General features: G+C 42.8%; 2 protein-coding genes across 2 annotated transcripts in view; both read right to left on the bottom strand.

Moving 5' to 3' along the window:
* Nucleotides 1–22,108, bottom strand: part of LOC118407917 — a 28,071-nt gene extending 5,963 nt beyond the window's left edge. The window contains exons 1-2 of the mRNA XM_035808491.1: nt 21,369–22,108; nt 19,420–19,535 (exon numbers count right to left, since the gene is read on the bottom strand). Of these exons, the coding sequence (XP_035664384.1) occupies nt 19,420–19,535; nt 21,369–22,070 (818 nt within the window). The 5' untranslated portion in view covers nt 22,071–22,108. The remainder of the gene's footprint in view (nt 1–19,419; nt 19,536–21,368) is intronic.
* Nucleotides 2,915–5,726, bottom strand: LOC118407906. The gene is made up of 3 exons (XM_035808480.1): nt 5,477–5,726; nt 4,328–4,492; nt 2,915–3,460 (listed from the first exon to the last, which is right to left on the bottom strand). Exons 1-3 carry the CDS (start codon nt 5,676–5,678, stop codon nt 2,934–2,936), a joined length of 894 nt encoding a protein of 297 aa, XP_035664373.1. The 5' UTR covers nt 5,679–5,726; the 3' UTR covers nt 2,915–2,933.
* Nucleotides 22,109–22,161: the final 53 nt, after the last annotated feature.

Raw genomic sequence — 22,161 nt, 5'->3', positions numbered from 1 at the left:
AGCTGTCTGTCTGGTGGGCAAAAGCTGGGAGAACTTCAATTGAGACGAAGTGAACAGAGTCAACATCATTACCTTCGCCAAGTGTCCCTTAGCGTAAAGGCACAGAGCTGCTATGCTGACCAAAAAACAACAACTTTATCTTGCAACTTTACTACATGGTAAGACAAAACCGAGATATGTTATATAGTAGGTGCACATGTCGTCACAAACTGTTGCATTAACTCTACATACCAGTGAAGTGCCCCTTAGCGTAGCGGCACAGAGCTGCCCCGGGACAGTACGTACCTCCACTGCTGGCCCCGAGATCGGAGTGACAGTTCATGTCGTACCCGCTCCTGATCTTCCCCATCGCCACCCTGCAGGTTATCAGGTTTTTCCCGGTCTCCAGAGCTGCACTAGTCGGGAGGTCGTCTTCGAAGTACCCGAGGAAGTTGATGACGATGGCGATGGAGTTACAACAGGGCGTGTGCGCGCCCCTAGAGAATAACATACATCAAGTACCATCTGTTCGATGTTGATATGATAGAACTGTTAAGTGTAGATATTAAGTGAACCTAGACAGGCAACATTTGCGAACGAACATAGCATACTTCTCACATCTCGTACTCCCACCCCAAGCGAAAAAGACAAACTTTTCTGGTCCCCATTGTACCGAATGTTAGGTCATTTGCCCAGAAATAACAGAGATGAATCGATTTGAAGACTTGACAATGGAAGAAAAAAAAAGGAGAAACATCAGGAAAAGCAAGATAATTCAACCCATACCACAGGTATGGGTGAAACACAAATATCCAAAAGAGCATTCTACAAATACAGTAGCTACTAGCTCACTAGTCTTCCACACTCGGTGTATAGCTCTATCGGTGTATGTATACCATAGTTTAAAATCCGATTGCAAAGTACAATTTGATAAATCAACACTCATGGCTATTCTTCAGTGGGCTATAATGAGCGGAATGCTGGTGTGTCCATTCGATACTTTGCCATTGATAATGAAAGTGGTTAAACGCCCAATGTTCGATTAACGATGAATTATATCCGTACATGATTCGTACAGCTGTTTAACTCTCATGTGAGTTGTTTTCTAGAAAATAGAGATAACGTATATGTATGAGGGAAATGAAACTCACTTATTGTCCCATCCTCGCCCCACGTACACGTTACCGTACCCATCGATAAGAAAGTTGTAACCAATGTCGTCCCAGCCGTAGTCCATCTGGTCCTGTTGGATTTCCTTCACCCTGTCCATGTACTCTTCAGGTGTGTCCAGTAGCTGTCACTGTGGTGAATCACAACCTTTGGTGTCAGATGGCTGGGCGGGGTGTCGGCGCTGGCCTTTGCCGCGACTGCGCCCCAGCCCGCCCTGCTGACCATAGCCAGTTGGTCACAGACGGACTGACCCAGGACACAAGTCGGAACAAAACAATAGAGAATCAGGGACAAGAGCTGCATGGTCAGGTGGTGTGGAAAGCGCCTGGTGTTACAAAGGAAATACTAGACAAGTATGTTCCCATTTGTGTAGAAAAACGGAGAGCAAATCTTAGATCTGATTCCCTTCTGTCTGAATGAACAAGACCCGTCTGTTTACTCACTGCGCACCCAGTTAGCGCAATTATTACATAGTTGTAATGTCAAAGTGCCACATCTAACATGGGCGTGCCTACAAACAGACAATTCAACGTGCTTATAAAGGTGTTATCTCACTGGACTTGGGGTACTGGTGTGGCACTTCAATTCACTGCGGCGCTGCGGCCAACTTTCCCTTACTGAAGTGCGGCACTGCTGTGTTTCTAGACTAAATGAACCTGTTACTGGAAATCGCAGCGTTGTCAATTTATGAAAATCAATGTAGAATGAGAAAAATGCACCAAAAAGAGATTTGCAATGAAATGTTATTTTCGTATGATACTCGGCGCAACATAATTAACCTATAATGTTTTATATGTTACATATGCTTTAAATAACCTTGAAAGACTTTTACAGTAAAGAAAGGACCCATGATAAACGGACACGAACCATATACCAGATTTGACTCGATCGATTATGTGTTTTGCACCATGTATGTGTAACGGTGCATGTTTATTGGTTTGTTCGTCAATTTCTCAAATGAAAATATTTGATATTCACGAGTTCTTTGTGTGACGTGGAGTATTTTCACTGTCGGCGGATGGCTTGCCAGCTTATTGATTTCTAAGTCTTTCATATATGTAAAAAGTGAGAAAAAACTGTTCTATCGGCGACAGGCTATCTGAGATGAATATATTGCTTGGAACGCAAACTCAAAAGCAAACGTTATCATCCAATGACAAAATATATGATTTCCCTTTCAACGTTGTACAATAATCCGTTTCTCCACATCTGTAGGTTTATGAATAGATACATCAGTTACTTATTTGGTGTTTTCAAGTATGAAATACTGAAGTTTAATTACAGATAGAAGTTAAGTTTTGCGGAAATCGCAGTGTTGTAACCGAATCAAAACCGTTGTAAACTGATAAAACATGCATTCAAGTAGCTTTTCAGTGATAAAAGGATGTTAATGCAACAGTACGTACACGTAAAAAGTATCTTACGGTTTTGTTTTCCCATGTAATAAAGTTGCAAGATAAAGTTTTATTTTGTGTTTGTGTGTGTGTGTGTGTGCGTGAGAGAGAGAGAGAGAGAGGGAGAGAGAGAGAGAGAGAGAGAGAGAGAGAGAGAGTGTGTGTGTGTGTGTACGTGTGTGTGTGTGAGAGAGAGCGTGTGTACGTGCGTGTGTGTGTGTATGTGATAAATGGAATGACAGCATTGCTATGACATCTGATACAAACTTTATTGCGTGAAGACATTTTTCATGTGGAAGGGATACCTTGACATTCATAGCATACATCATTGTGTCGCTCTTTCTTTTACATTCCCTGACCTTCGGGTTTTCTCTCATACATGGTATAAGATTACACAGTAAACATATATGCCAAAAAGAGCAAGAAGGCAAATGTGTTACTCGAAGCTGTGCGGTCCGGAGAGCCTGAGACACCTGTACAGTCGTCCCACTCCGGCTCTGTAGGGTCCGGGTCTGTCAGCTTCAGACCTCGCTCGAACACAACAGACGGTTCGGGAGGATAGCTCTCTAGTGATAAAGAGAATATCTCGCCATTCTTGACTTCTACGTCGGCAACAATATTGGGGATATACTCTAAAGGTTCTTCAGCCCGAAAGAGAATTTGGTTAGCAGACTCGGTAGGGAGAATTAGACCACGTCCGATCAGACCAAGTCTGAAGTATAACTTGTTGTCGGTCGTGTTCAGGGTTATCGTCATGTTGCCTGTCGCGTGGTTGCCGTAGACACCCTCGTAGTCACGTTTGTCTCGCGGGAAGTTGGACGAGATTTTAGGGACGGCTGTACTCCTGGTCTGTCGTGTCGCCCACCAGGGTGCAGGATACGTGCAGGCTGTGGTAGAATTCAGCCAGTGGTCCTTTCCTAACAATGAGCAGAGAGAACATTGCCATGAAAACTGTATATTCTCTTGCCTTGTCTCGGTCATGAAAACTGTATTTATTTTCTTGCCTTGTCTCGGCAGATCTAATTTCTGTCTAATTTTCACAAACCTGTTTAATTGCCTAGTATTGAGATTTATTGGAATGATTTTTTTAAATGATTGACATTGATAGCATGTGGCAGGTTTTGCTACGGGGGTGTTAGCCTTCCATTCGGTAGGTCGTGAGTTTGATCCCCAGTCCACTCATACGAAAGCCTTTAAAAATGGTACATGCTGATTTCCCTGCTTAGCACTCAGCGTTTGAGAAAGAGTATGGAAGTTGAACACACCACTACCAGTGGACTAGCTCCCTGCTGTAGTGATTGCACAAAGTTGTGTGGCCCCTGGGGGACTGAAACTGAGAGTGGGCGCCGCCCTATGCATTGTCTGGTATAGGAAGGACTTTAACTAACTATCTCTTTGCCAGCTATAGCCGTATAGGACGGATTCTTTTTTTTTACCAACATCATCTTCATCATCATAGGTCGACGTGTTTACACACGACGGGGTTATACCGCCTCTTTCGGGGTGACATACCCTTTTGTTGGCTAATTACAAGACGGGGATGCGCCAGGTCTCCCGTCCGGGTGAATGATTTTTAATCACCGTATGGCTGAATACTAGGAGGAGGTTCGGCAGGCCTCCATCCGGGTTATTTGTAGTGAATACCAATGACAAACAAATGATTATCTCCATCGCACACCGCACCATCGCACGCGTGGTGGGTTCTTTAAGGTGGCTAAGGTATGGCTCTCCCCAATCACAGGACCTCCATTTAACGTCCTATCCGACAAAAGAAAAAAAAATACCTGTGAGAATATCTGCGACCTGGTAGTGGATGACGTCATGGATATCATCGGCCGTTGTGGTTGGACCGTTCATGGAGGTGAACACGCCTCCTGACGCGGAGGGATACAGGGACAGCAGAGATGTGAATCCCACCATAGACCCACGGTGATAAACTCGTCTGTAGCCTGCATAGAACATACAAACAAGAGTTCGAAGATGACACACCTGCGTTAAATACTTCTAGTTTTTGTTATAATATTTCAACCATACCACAGGTATAAGTTCAAACATCTTGCTTTTTATATATGTTACTCAACATACGGTATGCCAAAAAGCAGTTACTCAAACAACTGGATATGATTCTGAAAACGGCCAGACATTTCAGTGAAGCTGACGAAAGATTCGCGTTTTTAATTGCGAGAACATATTCACTGCATTCTATTCAACATTTCTTTGGAAACCGCGGCAAACCCCTCCAGTTTAAGTTACAGACAGCCTCCTTGTACTATCCAAGAAAAGGTTATGTTCCGTCTGTTTTTCGACGTGTTTTGTCTATTTGTCACTGGGTTCCGGTTTGATATCAACACCAAGTTATAAAGATTCAGGGCCCGACCATGCCCCAATATAGCCCAGGGCCCAACCGTGCCCCAATATAGCCCAGTAGCCTCAAGGTGTCCTACCGGGCCACGTAGGGGTCACACTCAAACTTACAAAAAAATGATGCTATTTCCTGCATTATGACTGGCAAAATTTGCTGGAAGATTAAGCCAAGTTTAATAGAATTTCTATTTAAGATACACAAGGCTTTCGGCGTAAGTCTTTAAGGGCGACTCCCCCCAACTTATTTTCACCATGTCTGACAGCGAAGATGCGAGGCCTCGCAATGAAGGAAATTTTGAAACCTGGACCCTCTGAAACGTTATTTCCTGCAATTTCTGGGACAAATTTTGCTGATAGACTCGCTTAGATTGAAGGAAATTTTTATCAGTGAAAAAATGCCAGTCAGCCGCCTTTGAAAAAAATTGCAATATTGGGCTGTAAAAAGCGGCCCTTTAAGCGTGAAAAAGGGGACCTTCCGGCATGTGTGTGTGTGTGTGTGGGGGGGGGGGGGTTCTTCTGAACCCCCCGAACCGCCCCTGGCTACGGGCAAGGAAGGCAACAACAAGTACCTCTATAGGAACCGGTCGACAGACCCATTCCATATCCCTGCGTCAGCCACGCTTCTACCGGCCAGTACGGTTCGACTTTGTCCCAGTACGAGGACATGACGGCGCTCGCGGTTTGGGTCTGTCGTAAGGTGTCCTCCGGGACCACCAGGCGGCCGGCCGTGTCCCTCCCCCCGCTGAGGTGGAACTTCATGTACCGGGCCATGTCCAAGGCGTTGGACACCACGCCCGCTGCTGGAAGATGCAACTTGACAGACCTTAAGGAAAGAGATGTACCAAAAAAATTCCAATCTTAATATGTCGAATCGAATTGCTTACCTACCAATGTATAATGCCGTATAATGGCAAATATTTCAGATAACTACGCTATCAGTTAAGTTCATTCGGACGTTGACTTGTTGAAATCGTAATAGCTCGGTGTCGCGCCAAATCTCTGATGCGACAAATTTTCGTTCCCTTTGGTAGTGTACGTACGCGTGTGTGGGGTGGGAAGTAGGTTTAGCCATGTAAATGGGTCAGATGGACATTCAGTCACTTTTTTGGGATGCTTATACCTAATTAAGTACATGTGAAGTGTTCCTGTAAACCCCATTATGTGTCAGAGCAAATACTTAGTAGTTGATTGGCCGATTCGAGCTTTTATGAATAAAGAAAGGCTCAAACAAACAAACAGTTGCAAAGAAAAGTTAGATTTGGCATATCAATTGGTCACTAGGCACGGTGGTCAAATACGGGCTCAAAATCTCCCATGTCTAGTCGAATTCGAACCTTCTTCCATGATGTTCCATCTGACGTAATTCGAACCGAACCCGTGTTCTATTTAGGTCATCTGCGGTCATTGCAGGTAAAACCGTGCTTTCTGGCATTTCCCCCCCAACTAACTTGAATCAGGCGAAAAATATAGTTTTTAACCAATATAAACAATTTTCTGGACAGTACATCTATGCTTTAACTTTGTTTGGGACCTGTAATATGTAACGAAGCTACTGGCGTTTTAGTTGGTGACCTTGAATATCATAAGTGTTGTTTACACCGGTATCAATTACACCCTCCCGCTCTCCGTGTGGCATGACATGCGTGTAAACATTGTTTAAGATCTCCACCAAGATGAGTCCAACATAACTCATTGACGGCTCAAAATGACCGCAACGGTTTTCCCGAGATTTCTGTTTTTGGGATTTTTAAAAAATGCCTTAGCTTTTGAATTATTGGTAATTAAGTGCGAAAAATGCCATTTTTACACATATTTTAGACTGTAACTTTGCTTAAAATTAAAAATTAAAAAATCCCAAAAACAGAAAGTTTTATTTGCCTCTGAGATGACGAAAAATATAAAAATCGAGAATTTGCCATGGCACTTGCGGCCCATCTTATCAAGAGTATGGTCAAATTGAAGGCCTTCCTTGAAACAGAAAATAATCGTCTTTGCAAGCAAAATCGAAACAAAACAACTATCTCAATTCAAACGGGAAGATTCAAACTATCTAAAATTGCGAATTTAATCTTATTTTGAATACATTTTCCTTGTCATAACATCTTGTTTATTTTGAAATATTTTACGATTAGCAAATAGTAGGCCTCTTGTAACCCGATACTCTGTCGAACTCGCATAGCAACGGGAAAGAATACCCTAGCAACCGACCGCCGTGAGGATCTAAAGTCACTTTTTCAGGAGGTCTGTAACGAAGCCGATTAAGTGTTTACATACACCCCATTAAGTGTCGGAGCAAATATTTGGCAGGGGCAAACATTTGGCTTGACACCTGCAACACACACATACCGGTATTCCTCGCGACTGCGCATCTCCGACTCGCCGCTTCTGTTGTAGGACAGGTACGTTTGGGCAAAGTTGGTGAAGTCTCCAGCTTCTAATGCCTCGGCTAAGTACACTGTGTCATTCATCCCCAGTGGCTGTAGGATTCGTTCTCGCAGGAGGGTCTCAAAGGGTTTTCCGGCGAGCTTTTCGGCGACGTGAGCGGCCAGCGTGTACATGACGTCATTGTAACGAAAGGTGGTGCGGAATGGGTAGATCTCCCTGTAGTACCGCATTCGTCTGCAAGAGAAATTATCAATAAGGGAAATTCTCAATGTTTTGTTTGTTTGGAAGTGTGACTAGGGGTAGGGAGTTTTAGTTCTAAAAGACTTGGACATACTAGTATATCTGAACAAATTACTGGTTTAATTTGTTACACCTTTACTGTATATATACAATCTGTAACTACAAGACCGGACGGTAAGGTTTGATCCACTCACAGCATGGCTGGATTTCTAACGTGCTCAGGGTGTCTTTCCTTAAAAATGTCCAATCCGAGAGGACATGTTGTCGACACCTTAGTCGACTGAGGAAGTGGGTGTAAATTTCCTTTTCAATGGCATGATATTAACAACGGGACTGGTAGGGATTTGAACACAAGTCCACTTTATTTACCTATTTCATATGCAACCTACGTTTATAATAACTACTTCTTTGATAACTCTTTCATGTTTTACGGGTGCTCTTAAGTTAGGGGCGCAATATGAAAATTGGCAGATAATGTATCGTTACAGTTTCTTATTATTAAACAGAAGAATTACCGTTAAAAACGTCTTAAAACTGGCTGCAAAAGACAACTTTGTTTTGACAAACTTGCGATATTTACTGTGTGTAAAGCTACATCTAAAAGTCCCTTACCTTATATATATCCTTCTTTGACATGACCGTTACATTTTACATTCCACAGTAATCTTTAAATTTAGTATTGTCGCTCATGGGAATATGATTTATCATTGTTAAACAAAGCTAGTTTGCATCCATTCATCTTTCATCACAATAGATGTTGTCTATCGGACGTACTAAAACAAGAGGCTGAAGCGAAGCCACAGCCAAGCACGCAAGCATTTCAAACTTGTACGTGAAGTTTGGAAACGAAAACAAATATTAACTTTGGCTGATGTCAAAGTCAAAGCCAAAGTCAAAGTTAATGCTCTATTCTGCTGCGTTCATGAACCTCCATTTTTGGTTGACCAAAACTGAAATGTTTAGTTATTCCTCCTAGTATACGTGAGCATAAGGTTGTTGTTGTAGCGCAAATTTAAAACGGACAATGCACGAACTATTGATAATTATTTATAACGTAAACGAAACCTACCGTGCAAACTCCGATCTGTCGATGTCTTGGCCCATTATTACGGCGACGTACCATGGGTTCTCTAGTGCGATTTTGTGGGCTAGGAGGTCTCGTATAGTCGCTTCTTCGGTACGGAACTGGTCCCTGAACCTGAATGACGGCCCCAGGATGTCCGTCAGGACGGTGTCCCAGCTCACGTCTTCCCTCTCCCCGAGAATGGCCGCTAACAGGGCTGAGGTGAAGGACTTGGAGATGCAGCCGACTCCGAAGAGAGTCCTGTTGTCCACAGCTTGTCCCGTCTGCAGATCCCTTTGGCCGTACCCCTTGGCGAAAATGGTCTGGCCGTCCTTGACCACGGACACGGTCAGTCCGACTACAGGCCTGGACTCACATGTCATCAGGTTCTGGATGAAAGTGTGGAGATCCTGTAGCCTCTGCTGTAGATCTGGGCTGGTCATGGTTGATACCTCTCCGACTATCATAAAGCAGACTACAAGGACCACATTCACGAGAGCTCCCATCTTACGCTACTAAAGACCTATGAGTATAAGCTATCAGCTTGGAACAAATTAAACAGTCTGTGTTTGTTCGGTCACGAGTTTATGACCCATTGTGACCTTATGGGTGTGCCTTTGTGGACTTTGTAACAGCTTTGGACTTTCATGTTTCCTATGGGCAGGCTAGGAGATCATCACTATGGGCCAACGTTAAAGCTACACACACTGACATCTTGGTACAGGTTTCATAGCAAACCAGCCTAAAGCTAAGGGCACAACCCGCCGTACGTGCAAATAGTGGGCAATCATTGGGGATCCGTAAGTGGTAACTACCGCCTCCGTACGAACTCTTACGGAATCCGACGGATTTTGGAGCACGCAGATACGCCGTAGAACTCTACGTGCAGGCAAAACTTTGTGTTGCCGTGTTGATGTAATCCCTCCCTGCTCTTGCCAGTCGTTCCCCACGTTTTCAGAAATACGTGGCGGACGTGGCCTCCCCAAAAAACGTACGGACAAATTGCACGTACGACGGGTTGTGCCCTTAGCTTAAGTGACTGACATTTTGGTTTGACGTAAGTGTCCTCTATCTGCGACCGTGTCCCTCCCCCCTCTGAGGTGGAACTTCGTGTACCGGGCCATGTCCAAGGCGTTGGATACTAGTACTATTTCCCTTGCCGAATGATGTAACTTCAGAGGCCTACATCTGCGAAAACAGAGTGCCCCCCTCCCCCGCTGATGTCGAAGTTCATGTACTTCAAATATTTGATAGAAGGTCTCACTCCTATGCAACTAGGCACAATACAAATATATCATTGCAGCTTCCCTAAGTCAGACTCGAATCCGGCCGTAGAAAACAGAGGTACATTTGCTTGTAATCAGCTACCAGCTTTCTAGTAATTTCTACGGCATTCCAACATTATTCGAAACATTCTTATCTCATTCGATGGAGCACCGAAACGGCAAGCCACTTCGAATCCTGCCAGAATGTGGCCCAAAGAATATCTTCCATGCAGTGAAAATGTATATAATGCACTACGAATTCCCAGGAATAGAAAAGAATTTTCATTCTGACGGCATTTTGGCTCATTCCTTCTCGTGTGAAGGGAGTCTATTTGGAATTCCCACGCAAATGGCCCCGAATGTGGCACGAATTTTGCAAATACTTCATTCCGGCTGGTTCTGCTTGATTCATGCTAATTCGGTTTCAGTGTGAAGGCTCTATTAGAGTGACCACGACTGACCGGTCTTTGAGGACACTAAAACATCAATTCTGACCCCTGATTATACGATATACTACTTGGCACTGATAACGACTATGAGAGTTGGTATGATTTTGATTTGTATGATGGACTTGTCTTCATCAGGTATATACATTGTATTGCATTGTGCATTGTGTATACGTGTACCCAGAGCCTTCATGGAAAGTATGGCTTAGCAATTGAGATAATTAAGAATACAGAAATAAATAAATCATATAGATATGTTCTTGGTCATGTCCAAGGCGCTGGCCACCAATTGCAATACTCCGTACAGAAGTAACAATCCTATATTAGTATCACTACATAGCATATTAGCATCAATTGCAAAATTATGAAATGTGATGAAATATAAATATTTGGATTGTTCCCTCGTATTCGCTGATATGCAAGCTTGAATTCAGTCATTGTCTTGTGGCCGCGTGTACAATCACATTTATGATCATTTATCGTTGCAATTCTAATAAATCAAATCACATCACCATTATAATCAATATATAATATTCATACCTATGCTTTGTATGGCACTGTTACTGTATATTTCTTACCCGGAGAATCTAACTAAATGAAACGAACACTCAAATTATGGCTATAAACCAGTTGTATTTACGGTCATTACTGGCTAACGGAGGCCATACGTATTTACTATAAACTAAACGTTTTCATAATTATTGTTGTCGGTTCCTCTGTTACACATTAGTCAAATCTTGTCAGTATAATGTTTTACTTGATGTGATTATATGGATGGCATCCTCTGGGAACTCCAAAACTGATGCGAGCGAGTGAATAAAAAATGTTATATCTATGTACAGTGTTCTGTCCAATGATGTAAATAAACTACTTGAGTACAGCACCGCCGTGCATTGTCTTGTATCCAGGTTGATTCGATTTTTTAAACGACATCAATGTCCATCAATTTTCGTCCGTTTATGAACAAACACTTTCTCGACCATACTGTAAAACGTACATACAATGTATTACAATTTTAAGTAACTATCCGTATGTCTTCTTGATATCCGGATGTGGGACTTAGTGCACCAGTAGACGAGACGGTGGAGAAGGAAGTGCACACCTCTCCTTCATCTTAAAAAGCCACGTGCAGGCTAGGCAGACGGCGAGTAACTGTCTGCCTACCATTGTCATCCGAGACAGATGGATGCCAACAACAAAACAACAACAATAATATTTTTATATTTCCCTTTGAAATGCTATGAGGTATTTTACTTTTGAAGTGTGACGTAATCTTGGACACCGTAGGATCATTTGATAGGCCCACGTTTGTTACAACATCTTCTAAAACAAGACAACCAAATATATATATAAAATGTATACCGCCTAATGAGCGAAAAATTATAATCTTAAGTTTTTACGTCATCCAGTCCTTTTAGTGGCTGATCATTCTTACCACCTTCGTTATCATTTGAATTTCAGACATAGTATGTTACAACATTCCTTTTTGCGCACGCTCGCATCAGTTTGTGGGTAACCACAGGATGTCATCCATGAAATGAAATCATGGTGTCACATTTGAATAAAAAAATCAGAATCTACACATTGCAATAAGCTACCCAGGAGATTTCATGCACATGTGTTTTACAACATTGCTGTACATAGAGAAAACTGCCTCTGGACAACACTGTGATATATAAAAGCCATTGGTTAATATTAAAAACATGATCATATTACATAATGATATTACACAATATTGCTTTTTGATTATTTCCACTCATATACAGCAGCTTGGATTTTCCATATATATTGCAAGGTTAAAATCAATCTTGACTTGTCATCCATAAAATCAAATCAGTGTGGTCTTAATTATATATTTATGGTCACCTTTTAGACAAAATCTAAATATACACATTGCAACACGCTCGTAAAACATTTCGTTAATGTGTAATCTACAGCATACATACAGATTTAGGACAATGTCTCTGGACAGTCATTAATTAGCCAAATAGTCTAAATAATGACCACTTGACAATACCATTATGCAGGGGAGTAGACTCTTTTTGTCAACATTAATGGCACTTTTCTTCGTTGACTGAAAATGTCTTTACATAACCTATTATTCTGTGCGAAATACGTAATTAAATACATACCGCATCAGTGACAAGGGAGCTTTGAGCAGAAGGACAGAAAATATAATTCGCGCCACCCCCATTGTAAGTGAAATCCCCCACTCACAACCTATACTTTTCATTTTGATATTTGTGAGACATATGTTATTAGTTCACCCATAATCATATGCAGCAAGTGGGTAAAATGTACAAATACATAATACTGAAAAATACATCAAACCTACGCGTCTTTCACGGCAATAACAATGGTTACATCACCTTAAAGCAGAATGGGAATCTTTACGGCTTATACCTACTTCTACCCTAAACTAGGATATCAATAAGTTCTCGGCCTAACCCAGACATAAAGTGCACAACTCAAATTTCGGGGCATCATCATCAACAAATTTCAGTAACGTTTCGAGCGAACCACCGAACGCGTTCCAGAGCGCACTTTTGTTCGTCGGATAGTTGGATAAAATGGCGGACAACTCCAGCGGCGGAGGGAAGTGCGCATATTTCAAGACGTCCTCACGGCACAGCAAAGCTGTATCAATACGTTGTGAATATTGCTGTGCAGTGTAATAAGGTAAACTCAACTCATGATGTAGAAAAATGACCGAAAACAGTGACTTTATTTTTTACATTATATCCCTTTAAAGGGATATATTGTAGAAAATAAAGTCATTGTATTTGGTCATTTAAGTTAGGTGACGGTCAACAGATATGTGTAAAAAGTACATTTTCCGCACTCAATTCCCAATAATTTGAAATCAAGGGCAGTATTAAAAAATTCCAAAATACAAACAAAAATCTCTGGCAAACCGTTGCAGTTTTTTCAGCTGTCAGGGGGACTCCTCTTGGTCGCAGTCTTATACGATGTTTGCACACATGTTATGCCGCAGGGGAAAATTGGTGCCGGTGTAAACAATCCTTGTAAGGCTAGGTCACCAACACTAACGCTAATAGCTTTGTTACATGTCAACGGTCCCCAACAAAGTGACAGAGATATAACTGTTAAGAATATTGTTTATATACGTGAAACACTATTTTGCTCGTCTGATGCAAGGCACTTGGGGGAAAGGGTCCGACACTGGTTCATGCGATGACCGCAGATGATCCTAAACAGATCATGGGTTCGGTTCGAATTACGTAAGGTCGAACATCGTCAAACAAAGTTCGAACTCGACTAGATAAGGGAGGTTTTAGCCCGAATTTGAACAATTTGAATTGTGTTTATACTCTACAACAAAATAAAAATCCAGCAAAGAAAAAAAAGCTGCATTGAACCACAGAACAGCAATGCCAGCCCTTTGTAATAGCCTCGGCTAGTTGGGCGGCCTTGGCTGACTGGTATTTCAACCAAACGAATCAATAAATAAACCACAGAACACGGTGTATCAAAAGAAACAACAAGACTTTATTTGCAGGAGGCACATGTAGGCTGTATTGTTCATCTTGGCAGACTCAGCTGAAGTAACCGATATCTAATATATTGACAGGAACGATAAAAAAGTACACTATTAGAAAATATGGTTCCAAGGACTGTGAATGATATATGACTGTGATAAGAATAAGTTAAAGAAAAAAATATAACTGTGTATATTTTTGTATAAAGTGTGTTCGTCGTATCATATTATACAAGCAGAGGCTAGGCTCCGGCTGTTTTGACGAATTTTTTAGACGTTTTTATCAGGCTCTCTTTTTTTTATTGTTCTTTTTTCGACCGTGAGACATCAAGAAAACAGTATAAAATAGAAATTCCAATAAAAACTACTAAAAAACGTTTAAATAACAGCCGGAGACTAACCTCTGCTTGGACAGTAGTCATATCATTCAAATACATCATGGCATGTGATAATCCCTGCATGGCAGATATAGGAAAATATATCAAAGAATGTGTAGAAATTAGAAATTCCTTCAATGATTGTAAAAGCCTCCAATGATTGTAAGAAAACTTATCCCATACTACAACTCCTGTATTAGTTAGATAAACCTTAAGTTAAGCTATAGAACTGTAGTTTCGTAGATGCCATACTTTGTACCTTGTACAATTGTTGTGCAATAAAGTTATATATATCGTGGTCATATTGCAAGATTTCGAATTCGCGGCAAAGCAAGACGAATGTGTAGAAGCACCATTTACTACAAAATCAACGCGTTTTGGTGAGTTTTACAACAAACAGACCCTGGCCCTTTGGGTCGGCAATTTTTGGACCTGACTGGAGCCTCCGAGGAGGTGATTTGTTTTTAGAACATGTGAAAACTAATGCGCGCGCGGATGTCATCCATAAAATCAAGCAGAGGTCATTTACAGCTGCTATCATCTGAGGCTATAATAACTGTTGCATTTTTTCCATTAGTTGGAGATAGTAAATGGCCTTTCTGTAATCACCGAGCTCTCTCCAGGCGACGCACAAATTGGTAAGCGAATTTACAATGTCAGGATGTGCAGTATTCTTACCATAGATACTCCTCATCATCTGTAGTGCCTGTTCATAATAGCTGATCGCCTTTCTGTGATCACCAAGGTTTCCCCAGGCGTTACCCATGTTGTAAAGTAAGTCGGCGATGTCAGGATGTGCATTGTCCTCCCCAAAGATACTTCGCCTCATCTCTAGTGCCTGATCATAATAGCTGACCGCCTTTCTGTGATCACCAAGGTTTCCCCAGGCGTTACCCATGTTGTTAAGTGAGCCGGCGATGTCAGGATGTGCATTGTCCTCACCATAGACACTCCTCATCATCTGTAGGGACTGTTCATAATAGCTGATCGCCTTTCTGTTATCCCCGAGGTCACCCCAGGCGTTACCCAAGTTGTTAAGTGAGCCGGCGATGTCAGGATGTGCGGTGTTCTTACCATAGGTACTTCGCGTCATCTCTAGTGCCTGTTCATAATAGCTGATCGCCTTTCTGTGATCACCAAGGTTTCCCCAGACGTTACCCAAGTTGTTAAGTGAGCCGGCGATGTCAGGATGTGCATTACCCTCACCATAGATACCCCTCATCATCTCTAATGCCTGTTCATAATAGCTGATCGCAATTCTTTGATCCCCGAGGTTTCTCCAGGCTTCACCCAAGTTGTTAAGTGAGGCGGCGATGTCAGGATGTGCAGTGTCCTCACCATAGATACTCCGCCTCATCTCTAGTGCTTGATCATAATAGCTGAACGCCTTTCTGTGATCACCAAGGTTTCCCCAGGCCTTACCCAAGTTGTTAAGTAAGGTGGCGATGTCAGGATGTGCATTGTCCTCCCCACAGATACTCCGCCTCATCTCTAGTGCCTGATCAAAATAGCTGACCGCCTTTCTGTGATCACCAAGGTTTCCCCAGGCGTTGCCCATGTTGTTAAGTGAGGCGGCGATGTCAGGATGTGCAGTGTCCTCCCCATAGACACTCCTCAACATCTGTAATGACTGTTCATAATAGCTGATCGCCCTTCCATTATCCCCAAGGTCACTACAGGCGTTACCCATGTTGTAAAGTGAGATGGCGATGTCAGGATGAGCGGTGTCCTCACCATAGATTCTCCTCGTGATCTGTAGTGACTGTTTATAGTAGCTAATCGCCTTTATATAATCCCCGAGGTTTCTCCAGGCGTTTCCCAAGTTGTTAAGTGACTCGGATATGTCAGGGTGTGCAGTGTCCTCACCATAGATTCTCCGCTTCATCTGTAGTGACTGCTCATGATAGCTGATCGCCTTTCTGTTATCCCCAAGGTTCCACCAGGCGTTACCCAAGTTGTTAAGTGAGGCGGAGATGTCAGGATGTGCGGTGCCCTTACCATAGATACTCCACTCCATCTGTAATGCCTGTTCAAAATAGCTGATCGCCTTTCTGTGATCCCCAAGGTTCCACCAGGCGTTACCCAAGTAGTTAAGTGAGGCGGCGATGTCAGGATGTGCAGTGTCCTTACCATACATACTCCACCGCATCTGTAGTGACTGTTCATAATAGCGTACAGCCTTTTTATGATCACCAAGGGTCATCAAAGCAAAAGCCAAGTCGTCAAGTGAGGTTGCAACATCCCTGTGTGCGGTGTTTTCACCATATTTCGATAAATAATTGTGTAGCGTTTGTTCTGAGCATTTCTTGAGATTTTCAAAGTCACACAGACTTTTGTATACCTTTGCTTTCAGCTCTGAAGAATTGTCAAAGAAGATTGGTGGTTCTTTTAGGGAATGAGCGTCGGTCAACTGTGATATAAAGTGCTTCAGGGGTCTTTCTGTATAGTAATATCTCATGAGTTGTTTTGGATTTGAGATGTAAAACACTTTCTGTAATTTCTCTTCAATACCCGTATCGGTCGACATTGACCATAAGACTGACATGTTTTCTACCTGACCACGATTGCTCATGTATGTCCGCAGCCTCAGTTCTGCTGATATACTGACCAGCACCATCAGGTGGTGTGAGTTCTCACTATCGATGACTCCACTGTTTCTTAGCTCCTGGATAGTTTCCCAGATTGTGGTCGGTTGTATGTTATGAAGTAGTGCCAAAAAGGACACTGCAAGGCTTGAAAACCGATAGATTTCCTTCTTAACATTTCGCAGTTCGGCAGTGAGAGCCTGAGTTTGAAAAGTCGCTACATTTTCACCCAGTAAATTGATTGCCATTACCAGCGGAACTCTCTCATTATTGTTTTGAAGCTGCTGAGCCCATAACGACCTATACTCATCTACCAATCCCTGATCTCCTGTGATAAAATACACATTTCCCAGTATACTAGCAAGATGGTAGCCTTTCTTTAGATGGAGAGTAAGGTCTTCTTTCAGAACGTCGGTCATATTGCTCGGTGTGCGGATGAGTTCGCCTGTTCCTGTGCTGTTTCTACCCCTGCCCAAGGGAGTCTTGCATGCATGTGGCATGGCTCCATCGAACGCAAAACCGCGCGGTGTTACTGAGTCATAGAACCAGCTGTCAAGTGGGTCGTCTGAGTAGAAATCATTTAGAGACTTAATCGCCATGGCAGGGAGGATGGTCTCACCTAAATGTATCACCTTCAGATGCAGATAATGTGTGAGGTTACGGAAATAAGTAACATTTTCCTCAGTTTCCTTATCTACCAAAAGGGCAAACTCCAGATCAGAGTAGGGTGTTACCAATCCTGTGGCTTGTGAACCCAAACCTATCATGGCGTAATTACAGGGAGGGGTGCCCATTACCTCCATGCATTCATCTACAAGGCCAGCTATGAACACTTTACGCTGATGAACTAGTGTCTGACACAATGCTTTGATTGCTTCCACTCTCTTCATCTCGACATCTTTTATCTTTGGGTCCTCGTCATCAAGGCTATAAGGATCTACTTCTTGTTCAATTCTTGTGATCTCTTCTTGTACATAGCCCCTATCCGCCTTCAACATCAATTTGTGTTTCTCTGTATCATCACTGTCTACCTTCTGTTCGATCTTTAGGACTTCCTTAACAAATGCATGAGTTATTTCCTTGATTGCTTCCTCAATATCTTCTCTACTCGATCTTACCAGTGCTGCATTACAGAGTGCTGCAGCCTTGGTGAAGTCGCCTCCGTCCTTTGACTGGATTCCTCTTTTGAGATAGACTCTGCCTAACATGTACAGGGTCTCTACCTCTTCCATGTGTTGACCTGTAAGTTACACATCATCATTTGTATGTTTTACTTCTTCGTAGTGATTTTATATCTGCTGTGTGCATTGTTAAGTAACTCTACTTCAGGCCTTCTAGACTCACTAGTATGGCTCCCAGTAGCTGAACTGCACAAAAAGGGCAAAGCTACTCTCGTCTACAAGGCCCTGAACGGTTTGACCCCTCACTACATCACTGCAATGTTCACACAGCTATCACATGTTCACACACACACAATACCCGCCTCAGGGCACAAGGCGGTCTTCAGTTGCCCAAAACTAAACTGGAATACAGAAGATGAGCCTTTCCATTCTCTGGGGCGGCACTGTGGAACTCACTGCGGTGAACATAGTTCGGTGTGTCGAAAAGAATCAATTAGGATTACGGTCTATTTACAAGCATTTACTTTAAAACTCTTTGAACCAGGTTCATAATTAGACTCACCTTGGATATGAACAGACTTGAGCGCAGCTGCAAAACTTTGTTCTGCCTTGTCCAGGTCTCCAGTCTGCAGGGCCCTGCAGCCATCCTGTAGGTGTTCTTCGTATACACTGTAAATATGTCGTCATAAGATAAAACTGTTACGAAATCTATCATTAGAATCGTATTTAACTTGTAGAAAAGCCCATCTGAGATAAAAGTGAAGTATAAGTAACTATGGATGACAAATGTAATTACACAAATTTTTGAATTTAATTATTCAAATGCATGGATTCCCCGTCATCTACCATTTGGGTATTTTAGTACTTTTATCTATTGTACAAATGAAGTATCTATTGGCATATATTATATCTATCTATGTTGCCCTCTTTCTTAGCTACATCGGTCACATGTTTGAAATTCCTATGACGAAAAAAAAAAATTCACTTTCAAAATTTCAAATACCACACGGTTCCTCAAAAACTGCTAGGGGGGCCAAAGATATACTATTTATTCATAAACCCAAGAGGCATCTACCATAAAGGGGCATCTCCAGAGAACGGAATAAGAGACCGGAATTTTTGCTGCAGTACAGCAAGCCACCCGGAAGGTCCGCAATCAACATACACTTTGTTTTTGCCCACACCTACCCAAATACAGAATATCATAAAGCCTCTGAGTTGTCTTTCGTATACTTTCATTAGCATACAGGTTAGGTTCATCTCTTCAGTTTTTGAACGAATTAAAATGCAGAGAATTTACATTTAAGAGCCATTTTACACTTGCGAAAACAAAAGAAAGAACTTGGTGGCACTAACATGTCATCGTTGACTCCTATCGAGGTTTCAACTTTTTGTACTTCCGGGGTACTGAAAAGAAATAACAAAATGTCTATTTTATCATTCTACAATACACAAAGATTTGTATACCTTATAGGGTAGTCCAAATCAATAATAAAGAACCAGCATCCCCTATACTATTCCCTGTACCTACCTGTGTGGACGGCGCATTCGGTCATTAGTGTTGTCACTTGAGGTTGCAGTTGAGAAGGGAGAGGTGTGGTCCTTTCGTTTTTGCACGTCTTGTTGTCGTTCTGTTTGAGATGACTTCTACAAAAACAAATGGAGACCAAGGAATGATTAACAGGTGGGCAATCGTGCGTGTTATCTAACGCATAATTAAAACTTTGATGAATGGTCAAATGTAATATAAATTTCCTCACGTCACGCCAACCTAACAAAAAGTGTATGTTGTAAATATGGTGACTGGTTGTTTATTGGGGCATCATTGACTACATGGGCCCAATATAATAGAGCATATGTCATCATTAAGCCGTCATCATCCTCTACGAACAGACCAAACACTGTGAAAATATATTCACGACTTCTGGAACTACCCTTTCGTCAAAGATACAGAACACACTCACCCCATATCATAGCAGAAGCAAAAAACGAGAGTTCGGAGAGCTCATACCTCCATGAAATATTCTGATTATACAAATAACTTTTATATCTGCATAATTTATGCTTCCTGTTACCGCCACAAAGGCCTGTCACTGCCACTAGCTATAGCCGCAGCTAGGTACTCATTTACACCTGAGTTAAGTGAGGAAAGTCGTGTAAAGTGCCTTTTCCAAGGGCACAAGATCGGTGACACGATAGCCTGATTCGAACTCAGGATCTCTTGGGCCTGAGACCAACGCGCTGCCGATTGCGCCACGCGGTCCCACTTCTCAGACAGACATTCTACTCCTGTGACAGTGAAGGACACTTTGCCAAGGATTGCGCGGAGTACAAAACGCGCAAGGTAGTTCTTTTGTCTCGTTTCATTATTAGATGGCGGCGAGATAATTTTTGAACAGGGTTCTGAGAACCCACAAGTGCATGGCAGGCTACGTTAGCGACTGGCGAGCCATTGAAAGTCCCTCATTAGTCCTAGGGGCATGTTCGGGCATGACGCACCCGCCTTGACACACGAGTCAGGGGTAGGAGGAGACGGAAACTCCGAACAACAAAGCTACATCTGCTGGGGGGGGGGGGGATTACACGTTGCAGACAGTTGCCACTGTAGGACTTAGTGCGCCAGTGGACGAGAGGGAGGAGAAGGAAGTGCACACCCCTCCTTAACCTTAAAAACCCAAGTGTAGGTCAGGCAGACGGGTCGCCTTAAACCCACCCTGTCTGCCTACCATTGTCTTCCGAGACAGACGGATGCAAACAGCCATGACATTTATGCTTGCTTGTGTACACCTTTAACTAACTTACACAAGTCACAATGTTGACAATCGAATCATTTACTACATGTCATGAGAAGAATTAGAACACTTTCACATTAATTATGCAAACTGGGGGCTTTTTGATATCTTCCACCTGTCACAAACTACATATGTTACATGTATTTGAGTCCAATATTAAAAAACACTAGATATCGATTTTCCTCATTTAGTATGCCAATTAAGTCCAAATTTGCATAATTTGTACTTCATTATGTACATCTGTACCACAGATACCAGCATGCTAAATATCATGGAAATCCATTGTTCCTATGTTCCGTTATGCTCCTTTGAAGATTTTGACAAAAACGCCCCTCCATTTCCAGAGCAGTTAGGGGGCCCAAACATACATCACTTCTTCCGTATATCACAAGCACATCCGCACATCATCTGTCACAAAAACAAATACACAAAATGGAAGTTCTGCTGCTGTACCAAGGTCACATACCAGGGGCCCAAAATTGACCTTGACCTTCGTCTTTCTAACCCGGGCCCCTACCCACATACTGAATATTGTTGTAGTCCATCAAGTGGTTCTAATGTTGTACTGACCAAACATATCCGGATATCCGGAAACACACACACATACAAACACACAAGCCAAAAACTATACATCCATTTTTCATGGAGGTAACAAGATGCATAGATTGTCTTTATCGTTAACACTCACCTTTATGCTTTTTGTGGTGATGTCCTGCCTGATTTTTGCTGTGTACAGCAAGCGGTGGACAATGGCAACTGTTCCCTGAACGTTGTTACACCGCGCCAGTGCCGTGTTGTACAGGGCAGTAGCTCTGGTCAAGTCTCTAGTGTCTCCAGTTTCTGTTCCTCTTTTCAGGTACACGTCACCGAGGCTTTTGATCGCTTCTGTTTCTAACATGTTGTTCTCGTTTACTATTCCCTCTACTATTAATTGTGCGTATCCAACCAGCATGGAGTCTGTGTTACCACCGGCAGACCGTTTCTTGTCGAGGTTTTGAAACTTCAGAGCCACCTTTGCAGGTGTAGTCGTCTCCTTGTCTTCAGTTTGTGGTTCCTGACCCTGTGACCCCTTTGACGTCACCCCTTGTAAAAGTCTCTCCGCGTATTCGTATCGGTGTTCTATACCATCCCCCTGATCCCGATAGCCACACCGGACCATAGCAGCCACGTAAAGCGCCAAGGCCATGTTGAACCTCCCTACATCCTTCTCGCGTCTTCCCTTCTCCAAGTTCACGTCACCCAGACTTTTGAGAAGCTCCACTTCCGCCAGCCTGTCCTTGTCAGCCACGGCGTCCACCAGGGCACGGAGGTAGCCTGTCTCCGCACGGGCTAGTCCGTACCTCCTGCCCTTCGCGTCCGCCTCACGGAGTTTCTCACAGACCCTCAACATGGCGGAATTCGTACAGGAAGTTCTACTTATATCCACAGGTACCGATGGTTCGGAAATACAGGTGGGAGAATGTAATTCCCCACCAGATATC

The sequence above is a fragment of the Branchiostoma floridae genome, unplaced genomic scaffold, assembly GCF_000003815.2.
Source record: "Branchiostoma floridae strain S238N-H82 unplaced genomic scaffold, Bfl_VNyyK Sc7u5tJ_1499, whole genome shotgun sequence".
In the NCBI taxonomy this organism is placed as follows: Eukaryota; Metazoa; Chordata; class Leptocardii; order Amphioxiformes; family Branchiostomatidae; genus Branchiostoma; species Branchiostoma floridae.
Note: the sequence above shows the minus strand (reverse complement) of the source record. Positions and strands in the feature narration are given on the sequence as shown.

Excerpts from the sequence above, each read along its gene's own strand:
- LOC118407906 (XM_035808480.1), bottom strand. The coding sequence starts at position 5,678 with ATGGCCCGGTACATGAAGTTCCACCTCAGCGGGGGGAGGGACACGGCC. Across the intron at positions 4,493-5,476 it reads GTCGACCGGTTCCTATAGAG|GCTACAGACGAGTTTATCAC; the intron begins GTACTTGTTGTT and ends TGTTCTATGCAG. Across the intron at positions 3,461-4,327 it reads GGTCGCAGATATTCTCACAG|GAAAGGACCACTGGCTGAAT; the intron begins GTATTTTTTTTT and ends GCTCATTGTTAG.